Raw genomic sequence first — 27,918 nt, forward strand, 5'->3', positions numbered from 1 at the left:
ACTAATGCAGAGCACAGTGTGAGCTCTGGGTAATGACTTGGGAGAGAGGAAACGAGAAAGGCCAGGAAAGGACGTGTCATCTAAAGGCCACATTTTTCGTGTGAGGTATTCGCATGTCTGATTTCCGGTCTGAGACTGGGTAGCTGACACACCGAGGGCTTAGCTCATTACAAACAGAACTAAAGAGGAGGTTGTAAAAACAAAAACAAAACCCGAAAAACCTGGGCCTAAGTAAATGCAGAACCATCAATGACTTCAGTGGGAAACGGATGCTTACCTGAAAAATCGAGCGCACACACGCCTCTCTGGTGTTGTCCTTTCAATAGCGACAAACATTTTAGAGTTTGTGTGTCCCACACGTGAACAGCAGCATCTCTTCCAACCTTAAATAACAGGGCAGGTGTTATTAACTACTCATAAATGTTAACAGGAATGATTTCCACGAGTCATTCTCAGAGCTCCTTTGAGTCAAGCGCTGCTCAGAAATCCAAAACCAAATAATGAATCATGGAACACTACATCAAAAACTAAGGATATACTGTACGGTGACTAACATAACATCATAAAAAATTATTATTAAAAAAAAAAAAGAAATCCCAAACCACACATTTGCAAAGTGGGAGACTCTTAGAAATCATCTGGTCTGACGCCATTATTCTCCAGTTGAGAAAACAGAGGCACAAAGAGTCTAACAGGCTCATTGTGGGCATCACACTGGGTGCCAGGCCAGCCTAACCTGGTGCATGGCTCCCAGGGAAGGTACTTTAAAACTCCAAATCAAATGTCCACTGTGCTTTTTGGGTTAGTTCGACATTTCTCTCTCCTGCCTTCTCAACTCCACATACAATTCCACTTCTTGGTCACGGAAGTCACCATCTCAATTATTTCACTCATCCCAAGAAGGCCTGGCCCTGCTTCTCCCCTGGGAAATAAGTTTCATGACTTACCTGCTCTTAAGGCAGATTCTCCTTGAGGGGATACAAACTTCTCCCCCACTAATTCCCAACAACAGAAAAAATTTTAATAGCAAAGTGGTTTTCCCCACTTAATTGTAAGGGAAAAAAGAACCCTGTTGGGTGTAATGACTATAAAAGAGAAAACGGGACATAAAAGCATGCACGTAGCGAAGCCGAATCCAGCCAACTCCCACACTGGTGTGTGGGGGCCCAGTTGCCCCTGGAGTGGCTCCTGGTGTACTGATATGTCACTGGGTTGCCTCACAGCCATTGCAGGAAGGAATGTGGTATCTCCTCAGGGGGTTATGAAAAGAACCAATTTCTGTTCCTTTTTTCAAAGGAAGGTTATTATACTCATGAACCAGGCATCATCTGTTTATAAGAACAATAAAAAGGGGAGGGAGGAGAGTGAAATGTAAAAATGCAAAGTAGTCATCAATTACTTGTAAGAAACTTAACCATGTCAGCTAATTCAGAAGAGATGGTTTAATATACAGTTGGTAGCAAACCAGTATGTCAGTTAATGGCATTTTTCTTTTGAAGGACTATAATTCTTTTACAAATTCTATAAAAGCCATGGACTTTCCTTCCCCAAAATGCACATTTCTGGGGACTGACTCCCTTCATGTCCTCACTTTCACCACTGATCTCATGAACACGAGGCTAGGAATTCTGTGCAAAGACTTCTCTACCACCTATATTTGGGTCTCAGAATCACTTGTTTCATGTTAATTTCTGACCCTCCTACCACATGTTTTTCCTTGAATTTGCCACTTACATGTTGAGAATCCGTTTAAGTCTTACCTACAGTTAAAAGCTCATGACAAAACTGAACAAAAAAGTAGTCTATACATTGGAAGAAAAGAGTACAAAACTGAAAATACTGTTAACATTACTGCTTTGCCACAAGCTAATAAATCTGAGTTTAACGGATTTTTTGATTACGAAGTTGACTTTATCTCTCTGCATGCACAAAATGACTAAATACAGGGCTCTGTTTTGAGTAGCTTTTCAATTACAGGTTCAATCCAAAGTTCAGGCATTCCAAAATGGTTCTGATAGAATTTTTTGAAAGGTTAAAATATAAAATGATCAATTAGTCAAAATTCATGGCTTTAAGTTTTACAAAAATAACTGTTCACTAAATGTTTTGCTAGTATTAAAAGATGGTTCATTCATTCAACTTATTGATTACCGAGGATATAGTAAGTACTGGGTATACAGTGATGAAGAAAATATAGTAAGACTGCCTTCATGGAACTTATTTCAGTTTTAGCTAATCCTGTTCGTTGATATCATGTCAGATGAAATCCCTCAAGGCTTCCCACAGTGCTGTAATGTCCTGGGTGATGCTCCCACCATCACGACATGACCCAGTCTTCACTGAATCTTCAGCCACATCCCTCATGTTTGTTTCTATCAAGTATTTCTTGAACCAGTATGTAAACTGGGTTCAAAACCAAATCCTCTCTCTTTTTGGCTAGGCCCCATCTCAGAGGAGAGCTATATACCTGTCCGGTGGCCACGTAGTCCTTCACTGGATGGATGGTCAGGCTGAGAATGTCATCATCATGTCCCAGGTACAGCCTCTGGGAGTGTTGCTGTCTGTTGTACACAACAGCAACTGCAGCAATGTGATAGACCACTTCTCCAGTCTGCGTGTAGAATAGATTGTTCCTACAGTCGTAGCCTCTGTAACTGAAGCACAGGTCCAAGAAATGCACAGTAGCTGAATGGACAGTGAGTCAACAGAGCAGGAGGGATGAGAAGGCAAAGCTATCGCATTGATATGGTCATGCACAAGTAGAACCACGGGTGTCTCCAGAGTTGCTTGGGACGGTAATCTTCAACAGGGGTACGAGGATCTCTGAGGGCGTGTGAGGACTCGCTAAAGGGCAAATGTGCACTGATAATTTTAACAGAATTTGTTTTTAGATCCTCAGCTATTGTATGTGCTCTTAAAAGTGGCCAGTCTAAGAACACACCTGTGAGGAGGTACAGGTTTTCCCTTCCCACCTCCCCTTTCTCTATCACCTTCCTCTCACATTAGAAAGTCATTCCTTTTGTCCACCTAGAATTTTACTAAGGTGTGTTACCCTGGAGCCTCGAACTTTCCAGAAACACCAGAACAAACCCAAGTGTGGATGTTGAAAATGAACAATTCCAATAACTAGATATGAAGTTCTTTTGAAGTCAAGTGATTTCCAATACTTTGCTTTTAACAAAATTGAAGAGTGATTTAATTGAATTGTCAAGTGATAGATCATTAAACTATATTTTCGTGTGATGTATCAAAATTACAAGATATACCGATCTGTGTTGCAAGAGGAGTTTAAAGAACTGAGTAAGGTTGCTACGATAAAATTGTTTCCTTTCTCATCTACTTATTTATGTGAGTAAGCTTTCTCAGTGCTTGTAACTATTAAAAAACAAAAAAATGGGAATAGAACCAATACTAAACTCTATCACATTCTAGCAGTAATATATGTGTATATATATCTGAACTCACTGAAAAAAATCTTATTAAAATTGTTTTCCAATAAAATTGTTTATATTAAGTACTTATTAGAATTTGTGTCTATATTGGACTGATAAGCTTTGTACTACTAATAGTTGTAACAAAACTTCAATCCAAAAAAGAATGAACACTTAGAGCAGCTATGTCCAATAGAAATATTATGCAAACCATGTTGGTAAGTGAAAATTTTCCACATTAAAAGAGATAAAAAGAAACAGATCAAATTTATTTTAAGAACATTTAACCCCTTGTGTCTAAAGTATTATTATGTAATCAATATAAAACATTTTTTAGGTAGGCTCTATGCCCAGCGTGGAGCACAACGTGGGGCTTGAATTCATGACCCTGAGATCAAGACCTGAGTTGAGATCAAGATTCTGACACATAACCGACTGAGCCACCCAGGCACCCCACAATATAAAACATTTTAATGAGATATATTACATTCTTTTTTTCATGCTAAGTCTTCGAAATCCGGTGTTTTACATTTACACCTAAAACACATCTCAATTCACACTAGCCATATTTCATGTGCCCAGTGGCATTAAGTGGATACCATATTAGATAACACAAGTTAGAGAGACTTAGGATCACAGGGAATTAGATCTAAATTGCGCTTATATACATTTCTTTCCTTGCAAAAAGTATGATAGGGTGATCAAGAAAAGCCTTTCAAGCATAAAAGCACTACATTAGTATCAAATTCTATGGGAGAAGTAGCAGGAATTTTTTTAATTGGTGACGGTGGGAATCAAATATCTATAACATTTAGGTTCCAACTGATCCCCTTAAATGATGTATTTATAAAGCACTAGATAATAAATTATTCATAATCATTTAACCTTACATTGAAAAATTTTAGATGTCAACTTGAAGTGTGGAAGGTTGTACCTTATATTTTTAAAATTCAAAATTGTGGGCACATGTGAGCAAAATCGTTTCAAGAAAATACTGTCTTAGGTGGAGCCAGCTAAACAGAGCAGGAGATATGGGGGTAACAGGAACAGGGATGGGGGAGAGAACAGAGTGCGGTAACAATGAGGCGCAGAAACATATGCATATGAAGTTAATGAAGCATGAAAAATCTAGACATACACATTGTTATGGCCACAGAACATCACCTGAGACAACCGGACAGAGAATCATGGTTCTAATATTAACTTCAGGTCAATACACACTGGAGAGAAGAGCCAGCCTGAAGTGGGACAGCACCAAGAAGAGGGGACCCAATGGTCTGCTGATAAGGCTGGTGACAGGCACCCACCCGTGTATGAACTGGAGTTTCAAGCTGTCCTCGGGAGCCTTTTCTCTTTTGAGGAAGGGCACTGCATGGTTTTTCTCTTTACTTTGCTGCTTTAGCTGAGGTAGATCTTCTTTGTAAACCTTAAAGCATAGCAGAAACATTTAGTTGAGACTCTCCAGGTTTCAAAAATCTTAGTATCTTGGCATTCTCAGGAGGTCTTTAACTGCAGGCAATCAAGTTTCTGAGAACATGAGAAGCTAAAAATGGTCACCAGAGACAAAAGTCAGTCATTATATATAATGATAAAGGGGCCAATTCATCAAGAAGATATAACCATTTTAAATACGTACCCAGCATCGGAGCACCTAAATATATAAAGCACATACTAACGGAACTAAAAGGAGAAATAAACATCAGTAGTATGATAGTTGCAGAAGACGTCACTCTGAACAATGGATAGATAATGACCCAGACAAAGAATCAATAGGAAAATAGCAGATACAGAACACTGCAGACCAAATAACCTAGCAGACATATCTAGAACATCGCAGCCTTCAGCAGCAGGATATGCGTTCTTCTCAGGATACATCAGATGTTAGGCCACAAAATAAGTCTCAATAAATTCAGGAAGATAGAAATCACATCAAGTATTCTGGCCACTGTGGTATGAAAGCAGAAATCAGTCACAGGAAGAGAGCTGGAAAATTCATAAGTATGTGGCAGTTAAACAACACACTTCTGACCAACGAATGGATCAAAGAAGAAATCAAGAAGAACATTTAAAAAAATATCTTGAGACGAAAGACAATGGAAACACAACATAACAAAACTTACGGGATACAGAAAAAGCAGCTCTAAGAGGAAAGTATGTAGCTATAAATATATACTTTAAGAAAAAAGAAAACTCTCAGATCAACAACCTAAAAATATACCTCAAGGAACGAGGAAAAAGAACACACTAAGCCCAAAGTTAGCAGAAGGAAGGAAATAATAAAGATTAAAGCAGAAATAAACGAAATAAAGAATAAGACAAGAGAAAAGATGAACAAATTAAGAGCTGGTTCTTTGAAAACATAAACCAAATCAAGTACATAAGACATGAGAATGAAGGTTACTTTCTAATGAACAAAACTACCTTGAAATACCTTTTAAATCTTTGGGATTCGAGATCATCTTGAGTTTAAATAATTCAGAAAATATGATAATTTTCCAGTAAATAAAGGAAATTCTTCAATAAATTATCAATAAAAATAAAATGTTTTGCTATGATTTCTTCTAGGGTGAGAAATCTCTTGATGATTCTGACATTTGCAAAATGCCGACCTCATGAATCATGGTGATCACGCTTTGGAAGTATCTTTGTTCATGATCTCATGTATCTTGACAGATCAGATTCTGAGATTTAGACCAAAGCTCTTGGCCTAACCTAGGACCTAAAATGTGCTGCTGACTCAGAGAACATTTCCTATAATTTAATCTAAATATAGATATAAAGTAAGCTGTTTCTCTATCATGTATTCATGCCCTACTATCTAGGGATATCAATTTAACATATTCAAAACAAAGTAAATCTATTAATAATTGTTCATCTTCATAAAGGAAAAATTTCATTTGATAAAGCTATGTACCTGAAAAATTATATATCCTCATAATAAAGTCTCTGTTTAGGATTTAACTAAAAATCTTTAAAATTAAAAAAAAAAAAGGAAGTCAGAAGATACCTCATTACTGCTTTGTCTATTGCAGATGCAATGAACTAAGCTTGTAAAAGCTAAAGTTAATTATCCATCTGAGCCCATGATGCTTTTTTCAGCTCATCAACTACTCAAGAGAACTGAATTCTGGTCTTGGCATTTCTACTGCTGATTTGAACAAGTCTCATAACCTCTGTGGACCTAAAATTTCCATTTGTAGAAGAGAATAAAACTTCCTGCTCAGGAGTAATTCAGCAACAAAATATAATATAAATCAAATAATACAGATGAAAGCTTTAGACAATAAGATGCCAAGGAGAATATATAAATCCTAGGCATGGATTTCAGTACAGTCAAGCCTTTTCATTCTTTTACTAGCACCTTTTTACTAAATACAAAACTCCCAACTAAAGGAAATTGTTTTTTTCCCCCTAAATTTTATGTTCACTTTGCTTTAATTCCATTTCCCCTTGATATCAGGGTATAACATTGTTTAGTGTGTGTGTGCATATTTCCACAATAATTTCTTTTCAATCCTCACCTTTAGTTTTATTGCATAATACATTGCACAGTCAAGCTGATTTCGTCAAGAAGTTGACCCAAACCATCAGTTGGACTGACTTTGTACTAACTAATATTCAAACATGGAATCAGTGAGCGATGATTATAGGGTGGAAAAAGTCATCATCTGGAAATGTTCAGTGCTTATGCAGAGGCAAAGCCAAGCAATACACAGAATGTGCACTTTGGAGAGAAGCCCAGATCCGCATTCTTATCTTAATACTACGGGTGATACGGCCGTGGGCAAAGTACTTAACCTCTCAGGTTACTGTGGGATTTGGTGTATGAAAGCACAGGATCTGGCCCCGTAGAGACACGTGATACACGGCAGTGGCCCCCGGCCTCTATTGAACATTTCCATGGGCAACACTGACAGTTGCTGTGTCTGAAACCTGAAATCTTATTCTCCATGTTCATGTGCAGCGTCTGCTTCACAGACTCATGAAATGACAAGGAAGAAAACAGAAAACCTACAGTTATCAACCTTGAAAAGCGGACGAGTCTCCAGATTCCTGTGAAGAATGGCTCTCTTTAACAAAACTCACTGTTTAGCACTAAAATGAAGTGTCTATTTTTAAAAAACTGGGACCCAATTTGATTGTAATTGTGCAACTTTTCTACTAGAGGTGATTTCTGACTGGAGAGATCATGTGTATTGTATTTGGGCTTTTACTTTACTTAAATGGATAATGGTCTTCACAACGGTCTGTGTGAGTTAAGAGAGAAAGCAGGGCATCAGCTCACTTGTAAACTACCATGGCTCTGGGACTACCAATTCTGTAAACACATGCTTTCAGGATCTGTTAAGAAAATGAAAAATTTTATAGCTTACTTGCATATTTTTCTGCAAAAAAATATTTTAAAGTTGTAGGTGCTAGAGAGACAGAAAACTGTCATAGGTTCAGTTTTAAAATTGGCTACTACCTTCCACTTAAAAAATTTTAATAATGTGAATGGGTAAAGGCCTTATTTTCAATCTGTACTTGAAGACAAGAGGCAGATGATTTTCCTTATTCTTATCTTGATTCTCTTCTGCCTAAGTACCAGCCATTTTTAGTGTGATGTCCAATTCCAATGAGATAGACATTCTGGGCTATAAGGCATTTGTTATGAGGGCTCTCTGCTTACTGACCTGACGATCGTAATTGATTTGAGTTTCTTGCTCAATATCAGAGTCCAATTCCGGCACGTCAGATAAATCCGAATCAGATTCTTCGCTGTAGGAATCAGTGCCACCTTCTGCAGAAACACAACCCATGATAAACAAGCCAAGTTCGGAGACCCAAGAGAGCTTATACATTTATTTAAAATATTTCCTTTCGTCTAGTAAAGTAAATTTAAAAATCACCATACCACAGTTTTTCCTTCGATGTAGGTTCCTAAAACATCTTTCCCCCCCATCTTCTGGTTAAGTTCAGGACACTCCTTTCAGGAGAATTAACAGATAAGGACAACTACCCCCTCCCCCACCTGCCCCTGCAAGACTGAGTTCATTTTCACACTTTTAGAAGATCACAAAGCTTTGGGTTTTAAATCTTGCTTTGAAAAGAGCAAAACAAAAAACAAAAAGAGAGAAAGAAAAGAAAAGAAAAGAAAAGAAAAGAAAAGGAAAAAGAAAAGAAAAGGTCAGGGAAAGGTTCTACCAAAATGAAGCCTGGATCAAAAGGAAATCCAACTACTTTGTTTAGTAAATATTCTCTTAGCATTTTGCCATGTCTACTAAGTGGCAGTAATTGCCATGGTCAAAATCTTCAGAAACTCTCCTAATGAAAACATTTCCTCACTTGGTTTTAAATTTTCTTCCCTGATTATTTCTGCTGGCATCACAGTAAATAGAACAACTACACATCCACTGAAATGGAACACACTGGTCCCAATTGTGGACCATTCTTTGAACTTCGTTTTGGAGCCAACTCCTACTCCCAAGGTTACTCTGTCCCCCTGCTGTCTCACCAGGTAGACCCGCCACAGTTATAGTTGTCCTAAAGAGGCTGAAGCGTCTTTGTTCTTGTTATTCTCAAAGGCTAATCCTTCGTGTAAACCTTTAACCTTCAACGTGCATCTGGTATAAACAGAATCCTTTGAAGGAAGTTATTCAACGGACTCATGTGTGTCTGAAAAGTTTTGTTTTTTCTTTTTAATTTTAAATTTTATTATAGGAATGAATTTTTCCGAAATTGCTTTAACTCTTTATCTTCAGGAGAGACGTTAGAACATTCTTTGAAATTTTTATTGACCCCCCAAAAAAACGCTGAAAAATTACAATTGGTTTTTACCCTGGGGTGCAGTTTCCAGCAGACCGTTGCTGACACCTTCTGGAATAAATCTCCACTGGAAAACTGAGTGGTCAGCCCCTCCTGTGCTCAATACCCACTGAAAGTCATGGGACCAGCGGACATTTGTGACATGTGCAGAATGGCCCACATACTTTCTAAATTTGGCTCCTGAAAAGACATTTTTGAGGAGAAAATTAGTAATGGGGAAAAATAGAATTCATGAGTTAAAAAATTCAATTCCTCTTCATGTTGAAAAGTAAAATCCTTAGGTATATTAGAAAATATAATTTTCAGTATTACATACCATAAGAAGCAAAGTCTCCCCAAATTCTCTCAATTATTCCAGTATGGATTAAGCTAAAAATGGCCTTAACATTTAAGTCCTGTGGCTAAAGACACATCTGAACCTGTTCCAGATAATGCCTACTGCTTCACGGATTCTGAAAATAAAATGCTTCAGAATGATTATCTTACACATTCTTATTCAAATACAAGACAGAGAGTCCTTTGCAATAGGGAAACAGAGACTAATTCTGTGGGGGAAAAAAAGTTAAATTATTGTTCCGGGTCATATGGATGTAGAGCGGGGAGAATTAAATTTTGTTCCCTTGCATGGATTGTTTTTCTCAGTAAACAGCATCCCCAGGTAATGAACACGGAAGGAAAGCTATTTGCACTCACGCTTGTAGCTGAACTACTGAAGTCTCCAGCACACGGCTGGTACAGGGCAGCACAAAGACAGTCACGGAAACAAGCAGGGGCCATCCTACCACGTGGAGGCCTAGTACTCCAAAGGCTATGGGAGATTTCAGGGGCCAGCAAGCACTGCATCCCTCCTTCAGAAACACATCCCTCCTGCTACCTACTGCAGGTCCTCTCATGCAACCTCTCCAATGCGGGAGAAAGCCATCTGTTCAACTGAAATGTGTTTCAAATTCAAATACTCATTGGAGAGGTAATGCTTTAAATGCATATGAAGGTGAAAACGACCACACTATTTAAAACACCACCACCAAGCTGCCCCCATCTGAGCACTCTGCTACTGTTGGCTTTCTTTTTCGTCATAGCACTTCTCACCAGACGTGTTTACATTTTACTGACTTTGTCCCCTCAGAAGAACAAAAGCTCCATGAGGGCAGGGATTTGTGCTTTTTTGTTAATGGACCTCCAGCCTCTAGAGCAGCATATTACATATTTATTGAATAAAGGAAGGCCATGCCCATCTCTTCCCAGGCTTTCCTTAGGCCACTGTCACTTTACAAGGCCTCCCCTTGTTCTCTGAACCACGAGGATGTCTCAGTCCTCTGCCCTCATTTCCTCTCTGGCAGCCCTCTCTCCCATGGCGTTAGGCACTGTTGATATGCCCTCCACTGCCAAATATTTGCCTTTTGGCCCTCAACTCTCTCCGGACTGCTGATGGCCCGTGTGCCATGTCCGCTTGGATGTCTAACAGTGCCTTAGACTTACCATGAACAACACAGAGCGAGGAGTTCCCCTTCTCCATCTCTTAACCCCATCTCTCCCTCTCTCTCACCCTTTTCCTTGCTTACTCTCTCATCTCCATAAACGGTGCTACCATCTACCCTACTGCTCAAGCCGAAAACTCAGGAGTCACAGTCACCCTTTGTTCCTCTCTTTCCCTCTAGTCCCACATCCAATCCATCAGCAAGACCTTTAGCTCTACCTTGACACAGTTTCATAACCTTGCGCTCCCGTGTTCACATCTGTTCCTGACACCTTTGTCCAAGCCACTTCACCTCTCACCTGGACTTGTGCAAGAAGCTACTTGAGGTTTCCCCTTCCCTAATCCATCCCACATGATATCTAAGTGGTCTTTTAAAAACTTAGATTGGTCATGTCACTCCTCCGTTTTAAGCCCTCAATAGTTTCCCACCACACTTAGAATAAGACCCAAATTTCCAACAGCGGCTACAAGGCCCTTCATGACACAGTCCCCACTGTCTTTTTCCAGCCCCTGAGTACACAATGCTCCCCTCATTCATCACACTCTAGCTACCCTGACCTTTATGTTCCTCTCCTTCATCAAGCTCATCCAAGCTCTACTGAAAGCCAACACTTTTCCCCTCAAGGTCCAGGATTTATGCAACTCAGGTCTTACAACATCCAGAACACTTATTTTGGGAGGGAGTTCTTTAAGGACTGTGTGAGTACGTGTGTGCCTGTGTGTGTTTGTGTGAAGGATTAATGGGGCAGCAGCACACAAGTTAAACAGGAGAGCCTTCCCTTGGAGAAGGGCTGGTGCCAAGGTGGTAAGACGTGGCAAATGTCAGTGAGCAAGGCTTTGAATTTTTACCTCATGGAAGTTTCTGTACAATGATGGTCAAACAGAATGTAGTCTAAATGACATTAGAGAAAATTATCAGTATTGATACTAGTTATTTTAAAAGATTTGAAAACTATTAAAAGGAAATGAGAAAAATTGGCTTAGTAATGTAAAAATAAAAACCACTGCAGGCATTTTCATTAACTGTGTCAGAATACCGTGCAGCGCATCCAAGGAAACAGTCAGAAAAACTAAGAGGCAGCCCACGGAATGGGAGAATATATTTGCAAATGACACTACAGATAAAGGACTGGTATCCAAGATCTACAAAGAACTTCTCAAACTCAATACACGAGAAACAAATAAACAAATCAAAAAATGGGCAGAAGATATGAACAGACACTTTTCCAATGAAGACATACAAATGGCTAACAGACACATGAAAAAATGTTCAAAATCATTAGCCATCAAGGAAATTCAAATCAAAACCACACTGAGATACCACCTTACGCCAGTTAGAATGGCAAAAATAGACAAGGCAAGAAACAACAATTGTTGGAGAGGATGTGGAGAAAGGGGATCCCTCCTACATTGTTGGTGGGAATGCAAGTTGGTACAGCCACTCTGGAAAACAGTGTGGAGGTCCCTTAAAAAGTTAAAAATTGAGCTACCCTATGATCCAGCCATTGCACTACTGGGTGTTTACCCCAAAGATACAGACGTAGTGAAGAGAAGGGCCATATGCACCCCAATGTTCATAGCAGCAATGTCCACAATAGCTAAATCGTGGAAGGAGCCGAGATGCCCTGCAACAGATGACTGGATTAAGAAGTTGTGGTCCATATATACAATGGAATATTACTCAGCTATCAGAAAGAATGAGTTCTCAACATTTGCTACAACATGGACAGCACTGGAGGAGATAATGCTTAGTGAAATAAGTCAAGCAGAGAAAGACAACTATCATATGATTTCTCTCATCTATGGAACATAAGAACTAGAATGATCAGTAGGGGAAGAAAGGAATAAAGAAAGGGGGGGTGATCAGAAGGGGGAATGAAACATGAGAGACTATGGACTATGAGAAACAAACTGAGGGCTACAGAGGGGAGGGGGGTGGGGGAATGGGATAGACCGGTGATGGGTAGTAAGGAGGGCACGTATTGCATGGTGCACTGGGTGTTATACACAACTAATGAATCATCGAGCCTTACATCGAAAACCGGGGATGTACTGTATGGTGACTCACATAATATAATAAAAAATCATTATTAATAAAAAGAATACCGTGCAGCGGAATCCTACAGACATTCACTGTAAATGTGTCAATTAATTTGACTGGGAGTTTTATTTAATCCCGATGGAAAACTACCATGTCTGCTCAGCCTCCACACTTCTCAGGGTCACTAGCCCCTGCTCATGTTTGGCTGTTACAGGTTCAAAAGTTGGGGGAATACCTGCCACTGGGACTCTGGGCAACAAGTTCCACCAACGGTTACCATTCCTGTCAACAACACTCCTTTCTGAACTCCCCTACCAATAGTTCAGGCACAGAAAGGCCACAAAAGTCTGAACGTCTCTGAGGCAAATTGCAAAATTTAGAAACCATGTACCATGAAAAGGAGAACAAGTCAATTTGCTCTGAGAACATGGATACGTCCGCAGACTGCTGAGGTGGGTTTCCTTACTCCCACCACACTGTCACTCAGCTGTCAGCCTACCCTTACCCCGCTGATGTCTCCTGTGTGCCTTCATCTCAGGGTTGTTTTACATACCAGGGTGTCTCATTCGGACAGACAACACTGCTCACTGCCTCCCTCCCCATTTCCCCATTCTCATCAATAAACTCAAGACGTCCGTTTCCATTCCTATTTTCCAGACCCAAGACCACCCTACAAGGCTTGGTTATACACAGGAAATACCAACTCTCAGTGAGTTAACTTCTTTGCGAGTCCTGACGCTGGAGACCAACAGTATTGCTTCTGGCCCCAGTGATGTTTCTTCTCAATGCCCACTTTCCTGCTGGTTGCCTAACTCACGTTCTGCAAGTACATTGCTCAGTCTAACCCGCTACGCCCTATTACTCAAAAGACCCATCAGGGAGGGGAGAGTGAATTAGGCATGTTGAGGTAATTTTGTGCCTCAAGCATTTTAAAGCAATGGCCATTCTGTCAAGTGTAAATGATGGCAGCTTTGCTATGTGTTTTATGTTCAATTCTCAACCATAACTGTTGCTGCTTCAAAACTGCCAGGTAGCTGAAAACGACTTTCTGATGACATTTTTCAATCCCTTCCCTTTCCTAATTTAAAAATCATTCAAGTGAGCAAGTTTTCAGGCCACAGCATGTCCCTACTGATTACTTTCTGAAGATCAGATTCTCAGGCTGGTGGGGAGTCTCAGAAAAACCTGTGTATGGGCTTTGCCTCAACTTTTTAAGGAAGAAGAAGACAGGGTCATCACATGGCTAATTCAGTCACATTCTACAACGTGAAGGCGCCACAAACACAGAAGGAGCAAGAGTTTAACAGTAAAACAACAAAATGTGAGAGGAGTTTTTCTGGACCAATCTTCACTCTCAAAAATTTCACCAGTATGTAAATCGGATTTGCAAGATTAGTGCTCCAACAAGGGGTCCAACAACTGTGTCATCACCAGAACGATCACTTTCAGATTTTATCTTAAATACGTCTAAAAGGATTTTCCTTGGCTTTCCATGTGTAAGCACAATTAGCTGTGAAGCATAAAAGAATTTTACTTACAATATTTTAACATAATATATAATTTAAATTATGAGTGTTTATTTACATAAATAAAAACAAAACTAAGACTTGTTTAAAATGTGAAACATGAAGCCTATGAATCAGAAACTCACTAGTAATAACTCTGTGAACAAAATCTGCCTTAAATTGGTAAAATCCCATATTTTAAAATGTCAACAGTAAATGACAAAAACAACACATTTTATCTAAAAGTGTAAAAGAGTAAAAATGAATATAAAGATGAAATGAATAATCTGCAAGAATAGGCACCAAGAAAATCAATCTTAATTACACTGCTATACATTCTAGATTAAATACTTAATTCAATGAAATCTCTCTTTTGGCCTTACCTTTCTTGAGACAAGGAAATTTAAACAATTTAACCAGTCCAAAATCATCGCCGGAAACCAGCACTGAGCTGTTGTAATTTGCATCCACTGAATTGATGTCAGTGACATCAGTGTACTTTGGCCAAATTCCACTCACTTCAGGGCCTTTCACACAAGTCCAGGAGGCCCAGGGAATCCCTTTGATTTCTTCTTTACTTGTTAAAGGCTTCCCAGCTGAAAATTATTGATACATAGTAACATAATGTTACATTTAAATAAAAAGCATATTCTAATTTACTTATTCATTTTTCTTATAGAGGTTTATGGAAGTCTTTTTAAAAAATTAAAAAAAAAAAAACTTCTATAAAGCAAGGAACCTTAAGATTCTAATCTCTTTACCCAATTTATGATTTGTTTTCTTCCAGCATGGTTTAAAGAGAGTGCCTGATCAAAACTCAGATATGGAGATGAGAAAGAAAATGATCATTGTACTTAATATAATATCTGAAACTACTACACAGATAGTATGCTTTGTATTATTGATGAAATGACTTGGACAAAAATATATATTATCATATTTAGTCACCAACAGTTTGCCAGGTTTTTAAAAAATTTATTCTCAACTTCTACTTTTCATAATTCAAAGAGCCACAGAAGTGATTTTTTAAAACTTAAGCTCCAAAAATTTATGTAAACATTTAATGGATATTATATAAATTTAAAAGCATTAGACAATGAAAATCCACCAAATTTTGATGAAGTAAATGTAAGTGGTTAGGGAAAAGAGTCTTGAGAGTCGTGCCTGGTATGTTCTCAAATGTATGGCACGATTCCCATTTGTACCAGAAGCTGGTGAGAGAGGCCACCCAGGGGCACACGCAGGCGGAAACACGCAGATACAGAACTGAAAGGCCATACACAATTTTAAAATTCAAAATCAAGACAATTTAGCGTACTACCTCATAGTTTCTTCTTCAAAAATAAATAAACAAATGTTTTCAAATATAGAATCTGGGAGAATAGACGCTCATACACGTTACCGGTGGGCTGTCAAACTGGCATGCAGAAATTCTGGACTGTGACAGCCTCACATAAAAATTCATGAAGATGACCATGAAGAGTTGACAGAACATGGTCTTTAACCCAACACTCCCCCTTTGGAAAACACAGTTCAAGAAAGTCACTCAGAAGAGGAAATCCCCCCACATGAAGATATTTGGAGATGCACCATCTGTACCAGCAAAGAAACTAGAAATAAGTAAGCCCAAATGCTCACTAACAGGAGAACAAGAGAGCAAACTGATATCATCACTGAGCAGGACGTTACTTTGTTATTGTAAAAAATAAACATGTATTCCATATTTTTTCACATATGGCAAATATATATGAAATAATTTCAAGCAAAGAAAGTAGACACCCAGGATATGTACCTAGTGCCGGTGTGCTGAGGAAGCTGACGGGGCAGAGGCTCTTTAAAAAGCCATAGTTACACTAGACGGTATATATTATTTTCCGGTAAAAAAATAATTTTTCAAGAAAAATTTTAAGGTAAAATATTATTTAATGGCAAGATTTATGATATTAAAATTTTCCTCTTATATTAAAAAATAGTCAAAGATTACAATACAGAAATTTATCTTTTATTTCTGCCGTTTTAGTACTACAAACTAAATGTCACTAAATGTTATAGAATCTGATGAATCTCTTCTAAGGGGATAGTGGAGGTGACAAATAAGAATTGTACTTTTCAAATCCCAATTAGCATATTTCACCAAATAATATCATAAAGGCTTCCAATTATGAAGAACACAAGTTTTGGACTAAAACCATCACAGCAAATGAAGACCGTGATCCCCAATTATGTAGCACTTTTGGGCATTTTCCTAGGATTCCTTTCCTTTCAGCGATCTTCAGGCGTTCTCTATAACTTCTAGCTATGTATCCTTTGCCCATCATAACCACTCAAGTATTTCTGTCCACTTTGTGCCTCAAGATCTCTTTCATCGTGCAGCGATTTTTTATCTTAATATGTTCCAATTTATCAGCCTTTTCTTGGAGAGTTTGAGATCTGGGGGGTCGTGTTTCTAAGAACATTCCTTGCCCTGAGATATGATGACATTCTTAAATATTTGCTGCATGTGGCTCAGAGTTTCGATTTCCACAAGCATCCAACGCCTGCAGGACTTACACGGCATCCTGTAGAACAGGCGTTCTCCTGCGCCGTCGTTGGTCTGCAAGTATTTGCTATCCAAAGACCAGTCAATGTGTGTGATGAAACTAAGGGACTTGCTGCATTCTCCAATTTTCTTATACCGCTGGGCAACGGCATACACGTCCACTGGGCCGTCATTGGATCCCACCGCGAGGTAAGAGCCATCTGGAGAAAATTTCATTTCATGAATGACTTCTTTTCGATCTTTGATATGAACCACTTCTGTCATATCTCTATAAGAATAAAAAGCAGCAATAAAAAGTGATAAGCAGCAAATCTAGAAATAGGAACCCCAAGCTGTGTCTTAAAATTTGTACGGCAGAGAAAAAATTGTTTCAAAAGGGAGAAAACACTTACAGGAATGAAAGGATTAACTTTTGAAAAAAGATATAAAATACTCTATTGAGTTTCTGGCCATTTTAGACAAAATTAACCAACATGTGAAATATTTGGGGCTTCCAAAATAAAAACCACCAAAAAATGGAATTGAAATGCCTATTTGCTTTCATGGTTAATTATGTATTATTTTCCCCTAAAACTTTTTGCCTTGAAAAATTGGGGTTAGTAAAATTGTTTTAAAAACATGTCCTGGAGAAAGGTAAGCTACGTCAAGGTTACCTTTTTAATATTAAATTCTTATGTAATTATTTTGCACCGTGAAAGCTCAACAATTCGTACATCAGACCACCCAGATTTTGTATCCCTTCCGATAAGATTCTGGTAAGAACTGCTGCCCTCATCTGAAAGCTGCCACCATGAGACCGAATTCTGACTAGGAAGCCCCCTCTGCCAGTACCGACAACTTCTTCCATAGCAATAAATCAGTGCACAAAAAATGGCAAATATTAGCTTCCACATGACAATTCCCCTCGCCTGCTATCACTTATTAGTAGCACTATCACTTACTATATACTATGCATGTATTATATAATATAGTTTAATATCATCCAATAAGTGTCATCAAATAGGGTTTGGGGGTGTTGTTTTGGTTGTTTTGTTTTGTTTTGTTTTGTTTTGGCTTTGGAAAGCCATCAAAAGAAATCCATCAAAAAGAAAAGAAGATCTGGTAATTGGCCGTCTTTTCACACCATCACTCAGCAGAGAAAGAAAATGTGGCCCACCGACTCAGTAATAAGTTATGAGTGGCTGGTAAATGAGAATTTAGTGTAATAAACCATGCCAAGATCATTTTTCAAAGCTACACAGAATTTTCTATGTGCAAAATATGCAGTATCTAATTTACAGCTGCATTTTCTTTCTGTAATCACAAATTGCGTAAGCCAAAAACCAACCAGTGCGTTTAGAGAAATTATAAGCGTGAGTCATAATTTTTGTCTAGTAAATACAGGATGTTAATAAATATGAAATATTCCATTTAATTTTTCATTATAGGTGGAAGAAATATTTTACTCAAGCTCATCTCTAAAAATCTGGCAGTGCTGGAGACTGCTTTCTCATTTCTTTCTCTTTCCTTGGCTTCCTATGAGCCCATTACCCCTTGGGACCAGATGAGCTCGGGAGTTCATTATTCACTGGAGTTTAGAAAGGTTCACATACAATATATTATGTAACATCCCCAGTAGGAGTTAGGGCAGCACCCTGTATTAAACACATTAATATTTTTGTAGCAAATCACATAATTATTCCTATTAAGAGATTAATAGGCAATAAACAGTCTCAAACAGTTCATTGGGTCAAGATGTCTGTCAAATAAGTTACCCAAGAACCGTGGATTTTCAGAGTGTTTGGATTTGGGAGATACAGATAGGGGACTGTGAATCTAGAGTGTTCCTATTTGAAAGAGTAAACGCATTTTTCCTGAAGTCCTGGAATACATGATGGCCAGGAGAACTAGTTTCAACAAGAGGGCATTTCTGACATCATTTTCCGTACGGTCGGTACGTGCCTGACTCGGAGAACAATGAAAGAGCCATCCTTCATGCCCAGGGCCAGCTGAGATCCATCGGGGCTGAAGGCCACACTGCGAACTGCTTCCTCCATGTTACAGCGGGCAATCAAAGCATGGTCGGCCAGGCTCCACAGCCTACGCACAAGAACAAGGTAAAATCAAAACCCACTTCTCACGGTCATCGGCCAGCCCCAGGCTGCAAGGCCTGTTCACCATTCCGATGGTGATGACAGCAGAGGACGCACCGACTTCACACCAGTCCTTCCTTGAGGCAGGTCTGGCAATGTGGGAAGGTGTTTGGTTTATCATTGGGTCGTTGGCACCATCTGAAATACCCAGCAAGAACTATAAAATGAGGTAACATTTACAGAGATTTTGAGATGGATAAAATAAAGACATTTTAAACACTACTTTACACAAAATCTTGCTATTCTCTTTGGAAATTAAAAATAGTTCTTTATACCAATTGTTGTTAATAACAGAGAAAAAGAAGTACTACTGGATGTTATTATTGTTAGTTTGTTTTTTAAAAAAAAATATGAGTACCCTTTTAATAACTGTGATTTTAGCACCTACCGATTGAAACACACCTTAACATTTGTTGGCCTCCCTAGAAAGAAAACCTATCTGAGATGGAAAAGATCAAAAGACATCCCTGCCAAGGATGGTCCCACAGGCGGCTGTCTCCGGTTGTCTGCGGTCATGCCTCGCTAGCCCCCTGGGTGCCCCACTGCAGATAGGTCCACCGCCCTTGCTCGGGGCGGATACTTCACAGTGCCCCTTGCCGATGGACACAGCTACTGCTGGAGAAATGGAGGCCAAGGGGCAAGTGCCCCAAACACACAGTGGCAGCAGCTCCTGGGACACCCGATCCAGGCACCTCAGACTAAGTGAACACGAACTAAATATTTGAAGAAACAAATAGGGGTTTATGCTAGTTGCAATCATGGTAACTGACCTCTATCTGTTAGTAGTCTTAAGACAATCTTCTCTAAACACACAAACGACCATATCTGCCGGGAGGGGGGGCGCAGAGAATTGAGAGATCTGCCACAGAGAGGCACGAATAAGTCACATGTGGCGCAGCTCCTCTAAATGCGTTCTGCCATCAGGAAGGATGGAGGCATGCTCCTTAAAATGGAGAGTTGCACAGCGAAGAGCTCACTGGTCCCTGAGGCAGCCTGCACCGTTCAGCCTAAAGCTCGTGGTAGTCTTGCAATACCTCGTCCATTATTCATAATCTCGCACTGCTTTTAGCCTGGTACTATTTTAAGCAATGTAAGCTTTGCTTTACTAGCATGCAGAAACTATCACTCCCCAGTAAACTGTACCATCCTTATCGAGTCACTAAGCTCATCTTTCTCAAGAAATTAGGACTTAGTCTCTTCCTAGTTGCAATATTCCGTATAAAAGAACATTTATAATTTTAGCCAAATTCATGGTTAAGGGGAATAAGACATTCTGACAGTCAGAGCTCCTTGGAGATGTTTGCATTTTTCAGACGCAACAAAGTTGCCCAAATAGAAAGCCAAAGACTTCCTTGAAATCCTTTCTACGTGGATGAGTATAAATTGAGTATCTCAGGTGCTCAAGTAACTTGGTGGCACTATTTTGCCGGTTCAGGGAAGGCTCAGAGTCAAGGAAGGAAAAGGAAGAGAAGAGGGGGAAGTTGAGTAAAGAGAAGCTTAAACTAAATAAACATTTATGCCATGTGGAGACGCAAGTGTAGGTTTACCGATGCTTAGACTGATGGGGCTTCAGCGTATGGTACAGATCACAAAATGGATTTACTTCTGGATTTATACCCCACTAAAGAGCACACTGTGCCTTGATCAGATGCACGGACATACAGAACCAGAGCAGCGGAGAAGCAGGAACCTCCAGTCTAGTCTACAATGTTCTAATTTAGCCATTAGAGCCCAGAAACAGTAATCAGTCAACCAATTGATCCAGCAGCCTCTCCCTCCCAGTGGCATGCACTGTTTCTGTCCTGCTTGTCATTGGGCACATTTAAAGGTCAGCAGCAAATACAGAAACACTGAAGTCAGTGGAACAGCCTGCCTCACACACCTCTAAATCCTGTGTTCAGCCCTCCAACCGTCACAGAGATATTGGAAGTGTGCTCGCGTTGCTCATTTTATGCAATGCTGTGGTCTCAGAAAATAACAAATGATCCACAGCCAGAATCCTTGAGGTCCTAATAAAATTGCCTGTTTTCTTAGGAACCAGTACCTTCCTTTGATTTGAGGACAATGTTCAAAATTCCATCTGACAATCTGCAGAGAAATAGTTGTTTCCTCGCACACTGAAGAGGACTCTGAAAATCAGAATCTAAGTTCTGATGAAAACAAACCCATGAATTCACCAATGGAGATGAATGTCTATAACAAAACTGTGAAATGCTGTGCACAGCCCCCCATGGAGGACCCGACCCATGAGGGGGAAGTATAATCTTACCACCGATAGATGCACTTAGCCCACATCACCAACTGAAAGAGAACTGGGAGCCTATCTAACCAGTAACAGTGTATTTTCACTCCTCAGAGCATTTCCATGACTGAAGATGGAGCCAAAGAAAGATAGCAACAACAAAATGCTAAGAAGCCAAGTGTTGTTGAGCTAAACGTTGCAACATTCCACTTAGAAATTGTGTGGTTCTGTACTGTGGTTTATCCTTCTCTGCAGTAACAAGCAAATTTGGGCAAAATAAATCTGTTATCCCAAGGCAGCCAGGGAGATGACAACCACCACTGCTGGGGTCTCACCTGACAGAGCGGTCGTCACTGCCTGTCACAGCCAGTGGCTTCTTGGGGTGCAGGGCCAGCGCCCAGAGTTCCCCCTCACAGTGGCCCTGCAGGATCAGCATCGGCTTGTCTCGTTCGCGCACGATCACTTCAAATATCTCACTGTCCTGGGTCCCTGCTAGAAGGCGGTCTGCTTTCCAGCACACACTCCGGATAGAGAGGCCTGGTGAATAAAAATAAAGAAATAAAACAAAAACCTATATTCACGCCATTTGCAAATAAAGAAAAACACCTAAACATCCTTTCACCAGGATAGCATCCAATGCAATGCATCTTAAAAATGCCTGAAGGAGAAATGTCAACTCCACACACCATCTGTATTATTTACCATTTCCTTCCATGCATTGGTCATTTACCCCGCCCCTTGCCATCTAGATTTTACACAAGAGTAATCACTCCCATGTGACATAGGGTAACTGTGTTTTTACATTAGAATGTATTTTAAATACTATATCTTAAACTGAGTATGAGGAGAAATTGGTCTTTGTGAAAAACTGTCCCTTTTTGAAATAAAGTACTTCTGATTTGCTACGGAAAAGTTAGGAGTCACTTCAATCTTTAGGCTGCTGACACTACATTAAAATTAAAGGTGGACGATACTGCAGAATGGCTAATTGCCATATTAGGCAAGTTCACTATGTATTTGATCAGAACCTAGACTCATTTTGCTGGATAACAGATGTACCATGTCCCAGAAATATGCAAATGAAACTAATTTCAGTCTCGAAATACCATCAAACATTTGTCGGTGAAGATGCTATTCTTCTCTGACTTAACATTTTATACAGTCCTCTCTAAAAGCACAGTACTTCTTTGAAATACAAACTTCCACCTCAAGAGTACATACTCTCCAGGCAGGTCTTCATTTGCATGCCTGGTTTTTTATTTCTTGGACTTCTTGTGGCCTGTTTTGTTCCTTACCGGGTACATTATTTATTTAGTGAATTTTTCTCATGCCTGAATTAGAAATACAGACAGAATCCTGCTTTCACAACTACTTTAAATAAGGCAGGGATGTGTTAAGCTTTGAGATCTGAGTTGTCTTCCCAGTGGGCTTTGTGTCTCTGGTATAGAAAGTACCAGAAGACAGAGCACAAGTCTTTAGTCCTACTCTGTACCTGATTGGCCAGACACACCAGGGAGTTTCCCTTTCTCTCTGGAAACCAGTTTTTCTCTGCATTAAATGCAGACTGTAATTATGGAGACCATGTAAAGTTATCACCCGAGTTGGGACTACTTTGAAAGACAAATTAAATTTACATACTTTTTTAAAAAAGATTTTATTTATGTGGAGAGAGTGTGTGTGTACACAAGCAGGGGGAGCAGCAGACAGAGGGAGAAGCAGGCTCCTCACTCAGCAAGGAGCCCAACGTGAGGCTCGAACGCAGGACCCCAGAATCATGACCTGAGCCAAAGGCAGACGTTTAACCTTCTGAGCCACACAGGCATCCCATAAATTTATATACTTTAAGAATATTTAGTTTTTAACCAAAAAAGCAGCTTTACCATGTTGAAATAAATAGTTCTATCAAAAATATTTTCAAATATAAAATTATAATTACACTTTATTACAAAATGATAAGTTCAGAACCAAGGGGTGAATATGCAGAGCACAGAGGATTTCCAGGGCGGTGAAACTATTCTGTAAGACATTATCATGTTCAATACATTTTATTATATGTGTGTCAAAATCCACAGAATATGGGGTGCCTGGGTGGCTCAGTCATTAAGCATCTGCCTTTGGCTTAGGGCGTAATCCCAGAGTTCTGGGATCAAGCCCCACATCAGGCTCCTATGCTGGGAGCCTGCTTCTTCCTCTCCCACTCCCCCTACTTGTGTTCCCTCTCTCACTGGCTGTCTCTCTGTCAAATGAATAAATAAAATCTTTAAAAAAAAAACAAACACCCACAGAATATGTAACTCTACGTGACCACGAGAGTGAACCCTAATGTGACCTATAGGCTTCGAGCAATGATGTATCAACTTGGCTTCACCTGCTGTAACAAATGTACCCCTCTGGTGGGGGATGTTGATAGCCAGGAAGGCTGTGCATGTGAGGTGGCAGAGGGTCTAGGACAAATCTCTGTGCCTTCCATTCAATTTTGCTGTGAACCTAAAGCTGCTTTAAAAAAATTAAGTCTAAAAAAAAAAATCCAGGACAAATGCTAAGCCAAATGGGATGCTGGGACAAAAGAAGGGTTAATTGGGGGTATATGGACACGCTAACTATAATCCTCCCCTTAATCAACTCACAGTGGTCTTAAAAGGAACCAATGAGAGGATACATTTATTTACAAGAAAAGTATTTTTTTAAGGCACAAGGCTATTTTTCATGCAATAACTCTCTTTACCCCTTGCTCTGAATTCATTGTGTCTTGAAATGGAAGGAAATAGTACATAGGCTGACTTGTTGTTCCCGCTTTGACACATACCTTGGCAACAGCTAGTTCGGGGTCAGTCACCCAAAATCCTGCCAGCAAACATCATGACGGGCTTTCAAGGTTGGCGAGGACAGATACGTGGTGAAAGCAGCCGGGTAAGACTGCAGAACGGCAGGGCAGGCAGCTGAGCAGAGATGAAACTCTGCTTTGTAGCAGCAGTCTTTCTGCCCTATCCCTTTCCTGTCCTTCTCTCTTTCTCACACTTTTCCAGAGGTTTAGTTACTGTTTGCTAATTAACATATTCCTGTTTCTTTCAGGACGGGAGTAAATTTGTTACAGGCTTTGGATCACTTATGATTTTATTGCAGAAGAGGTTCAATACTTTGTTATTCAGAAACAGGAAGAAGAGGGGTGCCTGGGTGGCACAGCGGTTAAGCGTCTGCCTACGGCTCAGGGCGTGATCCTGGCGTTATGGGATCAAGCCCCACATCAGGCTCCTCCACTATGAGCCTGCTTCTTCCTCTCCCACTCCCCCTGCTTGTGTTCCCTCTCTCGCTGGCTGTCTCTATCTCTGTTGAATAAATAAATAAAATCTTAAAAAAAAAAAAGAAACAGGAAGAAGAGGAATATTAATTATTTTTTTAAGTATTTAATTTATTTGAAAGAGAGCAAGCACAAGTGGAGGGCCGAGGGAGAAGCAGGCTCCCCACTGAGCAGGAGCCTTATGCGGGGCTCCATCCTAGGACCCCAAGACCATGACCTGTGCTGAAGGCAGATGCTTAACCCACTGAGCCACCCACGCACTCCAGGAATATTAATTCATTCCAACATCAGCAAAAAACATCAAATAATTTACTTTTTATTACATTTATTGTTGATTTCCTCTCACTAATGTCTGTGAATACAAGAATTTTCTCAGTTGTATACACTGTTGTATCTTCAGTACCTAGCCCGATGTCTGGCATGGAGTATATGCTCAATAAAAATGGCCAAATAAACAAAAACACCAGAATCACAAACATTTCTCGTGCCCTTGGAAATACCAAGAAATAAACGATAATATCCCTATCCTCAATGAAAGCATTGAAAGAAGGAAGGATATATTCATCCACTTATTCAAACATTTTTTATTAAGTACCTGCTATGTGCCCAAGACTAGAGTTTGGATAGTGAGTAAGTCAGGCTCATGCCCCACTGGAGTTTATTTATATTCTAAGGAGGCGCAAGACATTTGTAAGCAGATATTTACACACCAAAAAATAATTAAAATGGCATATACAAGATTCTAGGTCAAGATGGAGACACAGGAGGATCCTGAATTCACTCCTCCCATGGACACATCTAATCTACAGCGACATAGGGAACAATTTCCCCCGAAAGAAACCCAAAAGCAGCCGAACGATTCCTCTATACCAGGCAAACAAGGAAAGAAAAACAAAAACAAAAACAAAAACCCAACCCTCGCATCAAAATGAGTAGGGGAGGCTGATAGACAATCTTACTATAAATCCCACCCTCGGGCAAGAATCCACAATTGGGAGCAAACTCACAGCTCTGAGCTTCTTTCTGAGGAATGAAAGTTTTGAAGCCCACATCTGGCACCTCACTGTTTAAGACCTGTACTTGAAAGATGAGCCCCCAAAAGACTTAGTTTTGAAAGCCATGAGGGCTTTCATCCATGAGATCCACAAGGCTATAACGAATTTAAAAATCATGGGTTCACTGTGGCTATCCTCCAGGGCCTGGTGCAGAGGAAACTGAAACGCCCAGTTGTTCTGTGAAAGAGGACTATTTGCTTAAAGTTTCAGTCTGAAGGGCAGGCATCTAATCTAATACACGTCTAGAGGTCCACTGAAATACTCTCCAAGGACTGAGGAGGCCAGAGGGTGCCACATTTGCACTTTTCCTCTGCCTTGTTCCAGCTTGCTGCTGTCTCCTACAAAGAATCCTGTACACACAAGGGGCTACTGCCCAAGAGTCAGCCCGTGACCTCCTGGCTTGGGAGGCCAGCAGTGCCTACATTCATGGATCCCACAGGACTGTAACAAATGGAGAAACAGTTCTTAATCAACTACCCCTAAGGCACAGCAAAGACAGAGCAGACTGAGATACCCAGTCTCTCTATGGAAGAGGCCTATTAATTTATCTTCAGAGCTATGGCCTGAGGGGTACACCTTCAATTACTGGATATGACAAAGAACCAAGTAGGCTGTTTATACAATCACAAAGGTTTGATGGACAACCAAGAGCTAGGGGAAGGTTTGAACAATAAGATTCACCTACATGAGGCCATCTCTTTAAGACCAGAAGTGGTGACTATTTTACCTAATGTAGAGAAACAAACAAAGAGGGTCAAGAAAAAAATGAACAAACACAAGAATGTGTTTCAAATGAAAGAACAAGATAAAATCCCAGAAAAAGCAATGAATTGGAAATAAGTCATTTACCTGATAAAGAGTTCAAAATAACAGTCCTACAGATACTCACTGAGTTCAGGGGAACAAAGCATGAAAAAAATGAGACTTTCAACAAAGAAATAAAAAATATAAGAAAGTAGCAAACAGAAATCACAGAGATGAAAACAATAGCTGAACCGAATAATACACTAAAGGGCTTCAACAGGAAACGAGATGAAGAAGGAAAAAGGTCAGTAAACTCACAGAGGGCAGTGGAACCCACCCAATCAGAGCAGCAAAAAGAAAAAAGAATGAAAAACAGCGAAGACAGCTTAAGGGACCAATGTTAGTCTCTTGATGTTGTTTCATAAATCCCTTAACATTGGTACTATAAGGGTCCCAAAAGAACAGGGAGACAGGGCAAAAAACTCATTTGCAGAAATAATGGCTGAAAATTTCCCTAACATGGGGAAGGAAATCGACATACAGATCCAGGAAGCCCAGAGAGTTCCACATAAGATGACCAAAAGAAACCCATACCAAGATATATTATAATTAAAGTGTCAAACGTTAAAGACAAGGAGAGAATCGTAAAAGCGGCAAGAGAAAAACAATTTGTTTTGTACAAGGGAAGTCCCATTAAGACTATAAGCAGATTTTTCAGCAGAAATTTTGCAGGCCAGAAACTTTGCAAGGAATGGCACAATATATTTAACTTGCTGAAGAAAATACCTGCCAACTAAAAATACTCTACCTGACAAAGTCATCCTTCAGAATTGAAGGAGAGAGGAAGACTTTTCCAGACAATCAAAAGCTAAAGGACTTCATCTCAATTAGAAGAACCTGACAAGAAATGTTTCAGGGACTCTTTTAACTTGCAATAAAAGGGCACCAATCAATAATAGGAAAAGATATGAAAGTATAAATCTCACTGGTAAAGGTAAATATAGAGTAAAATTCAGAATAATTTAATACTGTACAGGTGGTGGGTTAATTATGTATAAAAGTAGGATGAAAGTTAAAAGACAAAAGTAGTAAAAACAACTATAACCACAATAATTTGTTAATGGACAAAAGAAAAAGATGTAAGTTGTGACATCAAAGCAAAACATGGAAGGGGGGAGTAAAAATGTAAAGCTTTAGAAGGTATTCAAACTGAAACTATTATCGACTTAAAACAGACTATTGTAAGTTGGTTCAGGAAAGCCTCATGGTAACCACAAAGCAAAACCACAGTAGATACAGTAAAGATAAAGGAATCTAAGCATACCACTACACTACAGAAAATCATCAAATCACAAAGGAAGAGAGCAAGAGAAGAACAAAGGAATTATAAAATAGCCATAAAACAATTAACAAAACAACAATACCTATCAGTAATTACATAAAATGTAAATGGACAAAATTCTCCAATCCAAAGACGTAGGGTGGCTAATGGATAAAAAAATAAGATCTATGTGTTGCCTACAACAGACTCACTTCAAATGTAAGGACACACAAAGACTAAAAGGAAAGGGATAGAAAAAGGTATTCCATGCGAACAGAAACCCAAAAAAAATCTGGGATTTCTTAAAACAGGCTTGAAGACAAAGACT

At 39.6% G+C, this 27,918-nt stretch overlaps 1 protein-coding gene across 3 annotated transcripts in view; it reads right to left on the bottom strand.

Annotated features, from left to right (window-relative positions):
• The window catches only part of EML6 (EMAP like 6), a 280,912-nt gene that overhangs the window by 100,114 nt on the left and 152,880 nt on the right, over positions 1–27,918 (bottom strand). For all 3 annotated transcript variants that reach the window (XM_008700449.2, XM_040623471.1, XM_040623472.1), the window contains exons 7-15: positions 21,508–21,709; positions 18,740–18,877; positions 16,810–17,066; positions 14,643–14,855; positions 9,249–9,416; positions 8,105–8,211; positions 4,739–4,857; positions 2,468–2,654; positions 278–383 (exon numbers count right to left, since the gene is read on the bottom strand). In XM_008700449.2, the coding sequence (XP_008698671.2) occupies positions 278–383; positions 2,468–2,654; positions 4,739–4,857; positions 8,105–8,211; positions 9,249–9,416; positions 14,643–14,855; positions 16,810–17,066; positions 18,740–18,877; positions 21,508–21,709 (1,497 nt within the window). The remainder of the gene's footprint in view (positions 1–277; positions 384–2,467; positions 2,655–4,738; positions 4,858–8,104; positions 8,212–9,248; positions 9,417–14,642; positions 14,856–16,809; positions 17,067–18,739; positions 18,878–21,507; positions 21,710–27,918) is intronic.

The sequence above is a fragment of the Ursus maritimus genome, unplaced genomic scaffold (genome assembly GCF_017311325.1).
Source record: "Ursus maritimus isolate PB19 unplaced genomic scaffold, ASM1731132v1 scaffold_6, whole genome shotgun sequence".
Classification (NCBI taxonomy): Eukaryota; Metazoa; Chordata; class Mammalia; order Carnivora; family Ursidae; genus Ursus; species Ursus maritimus.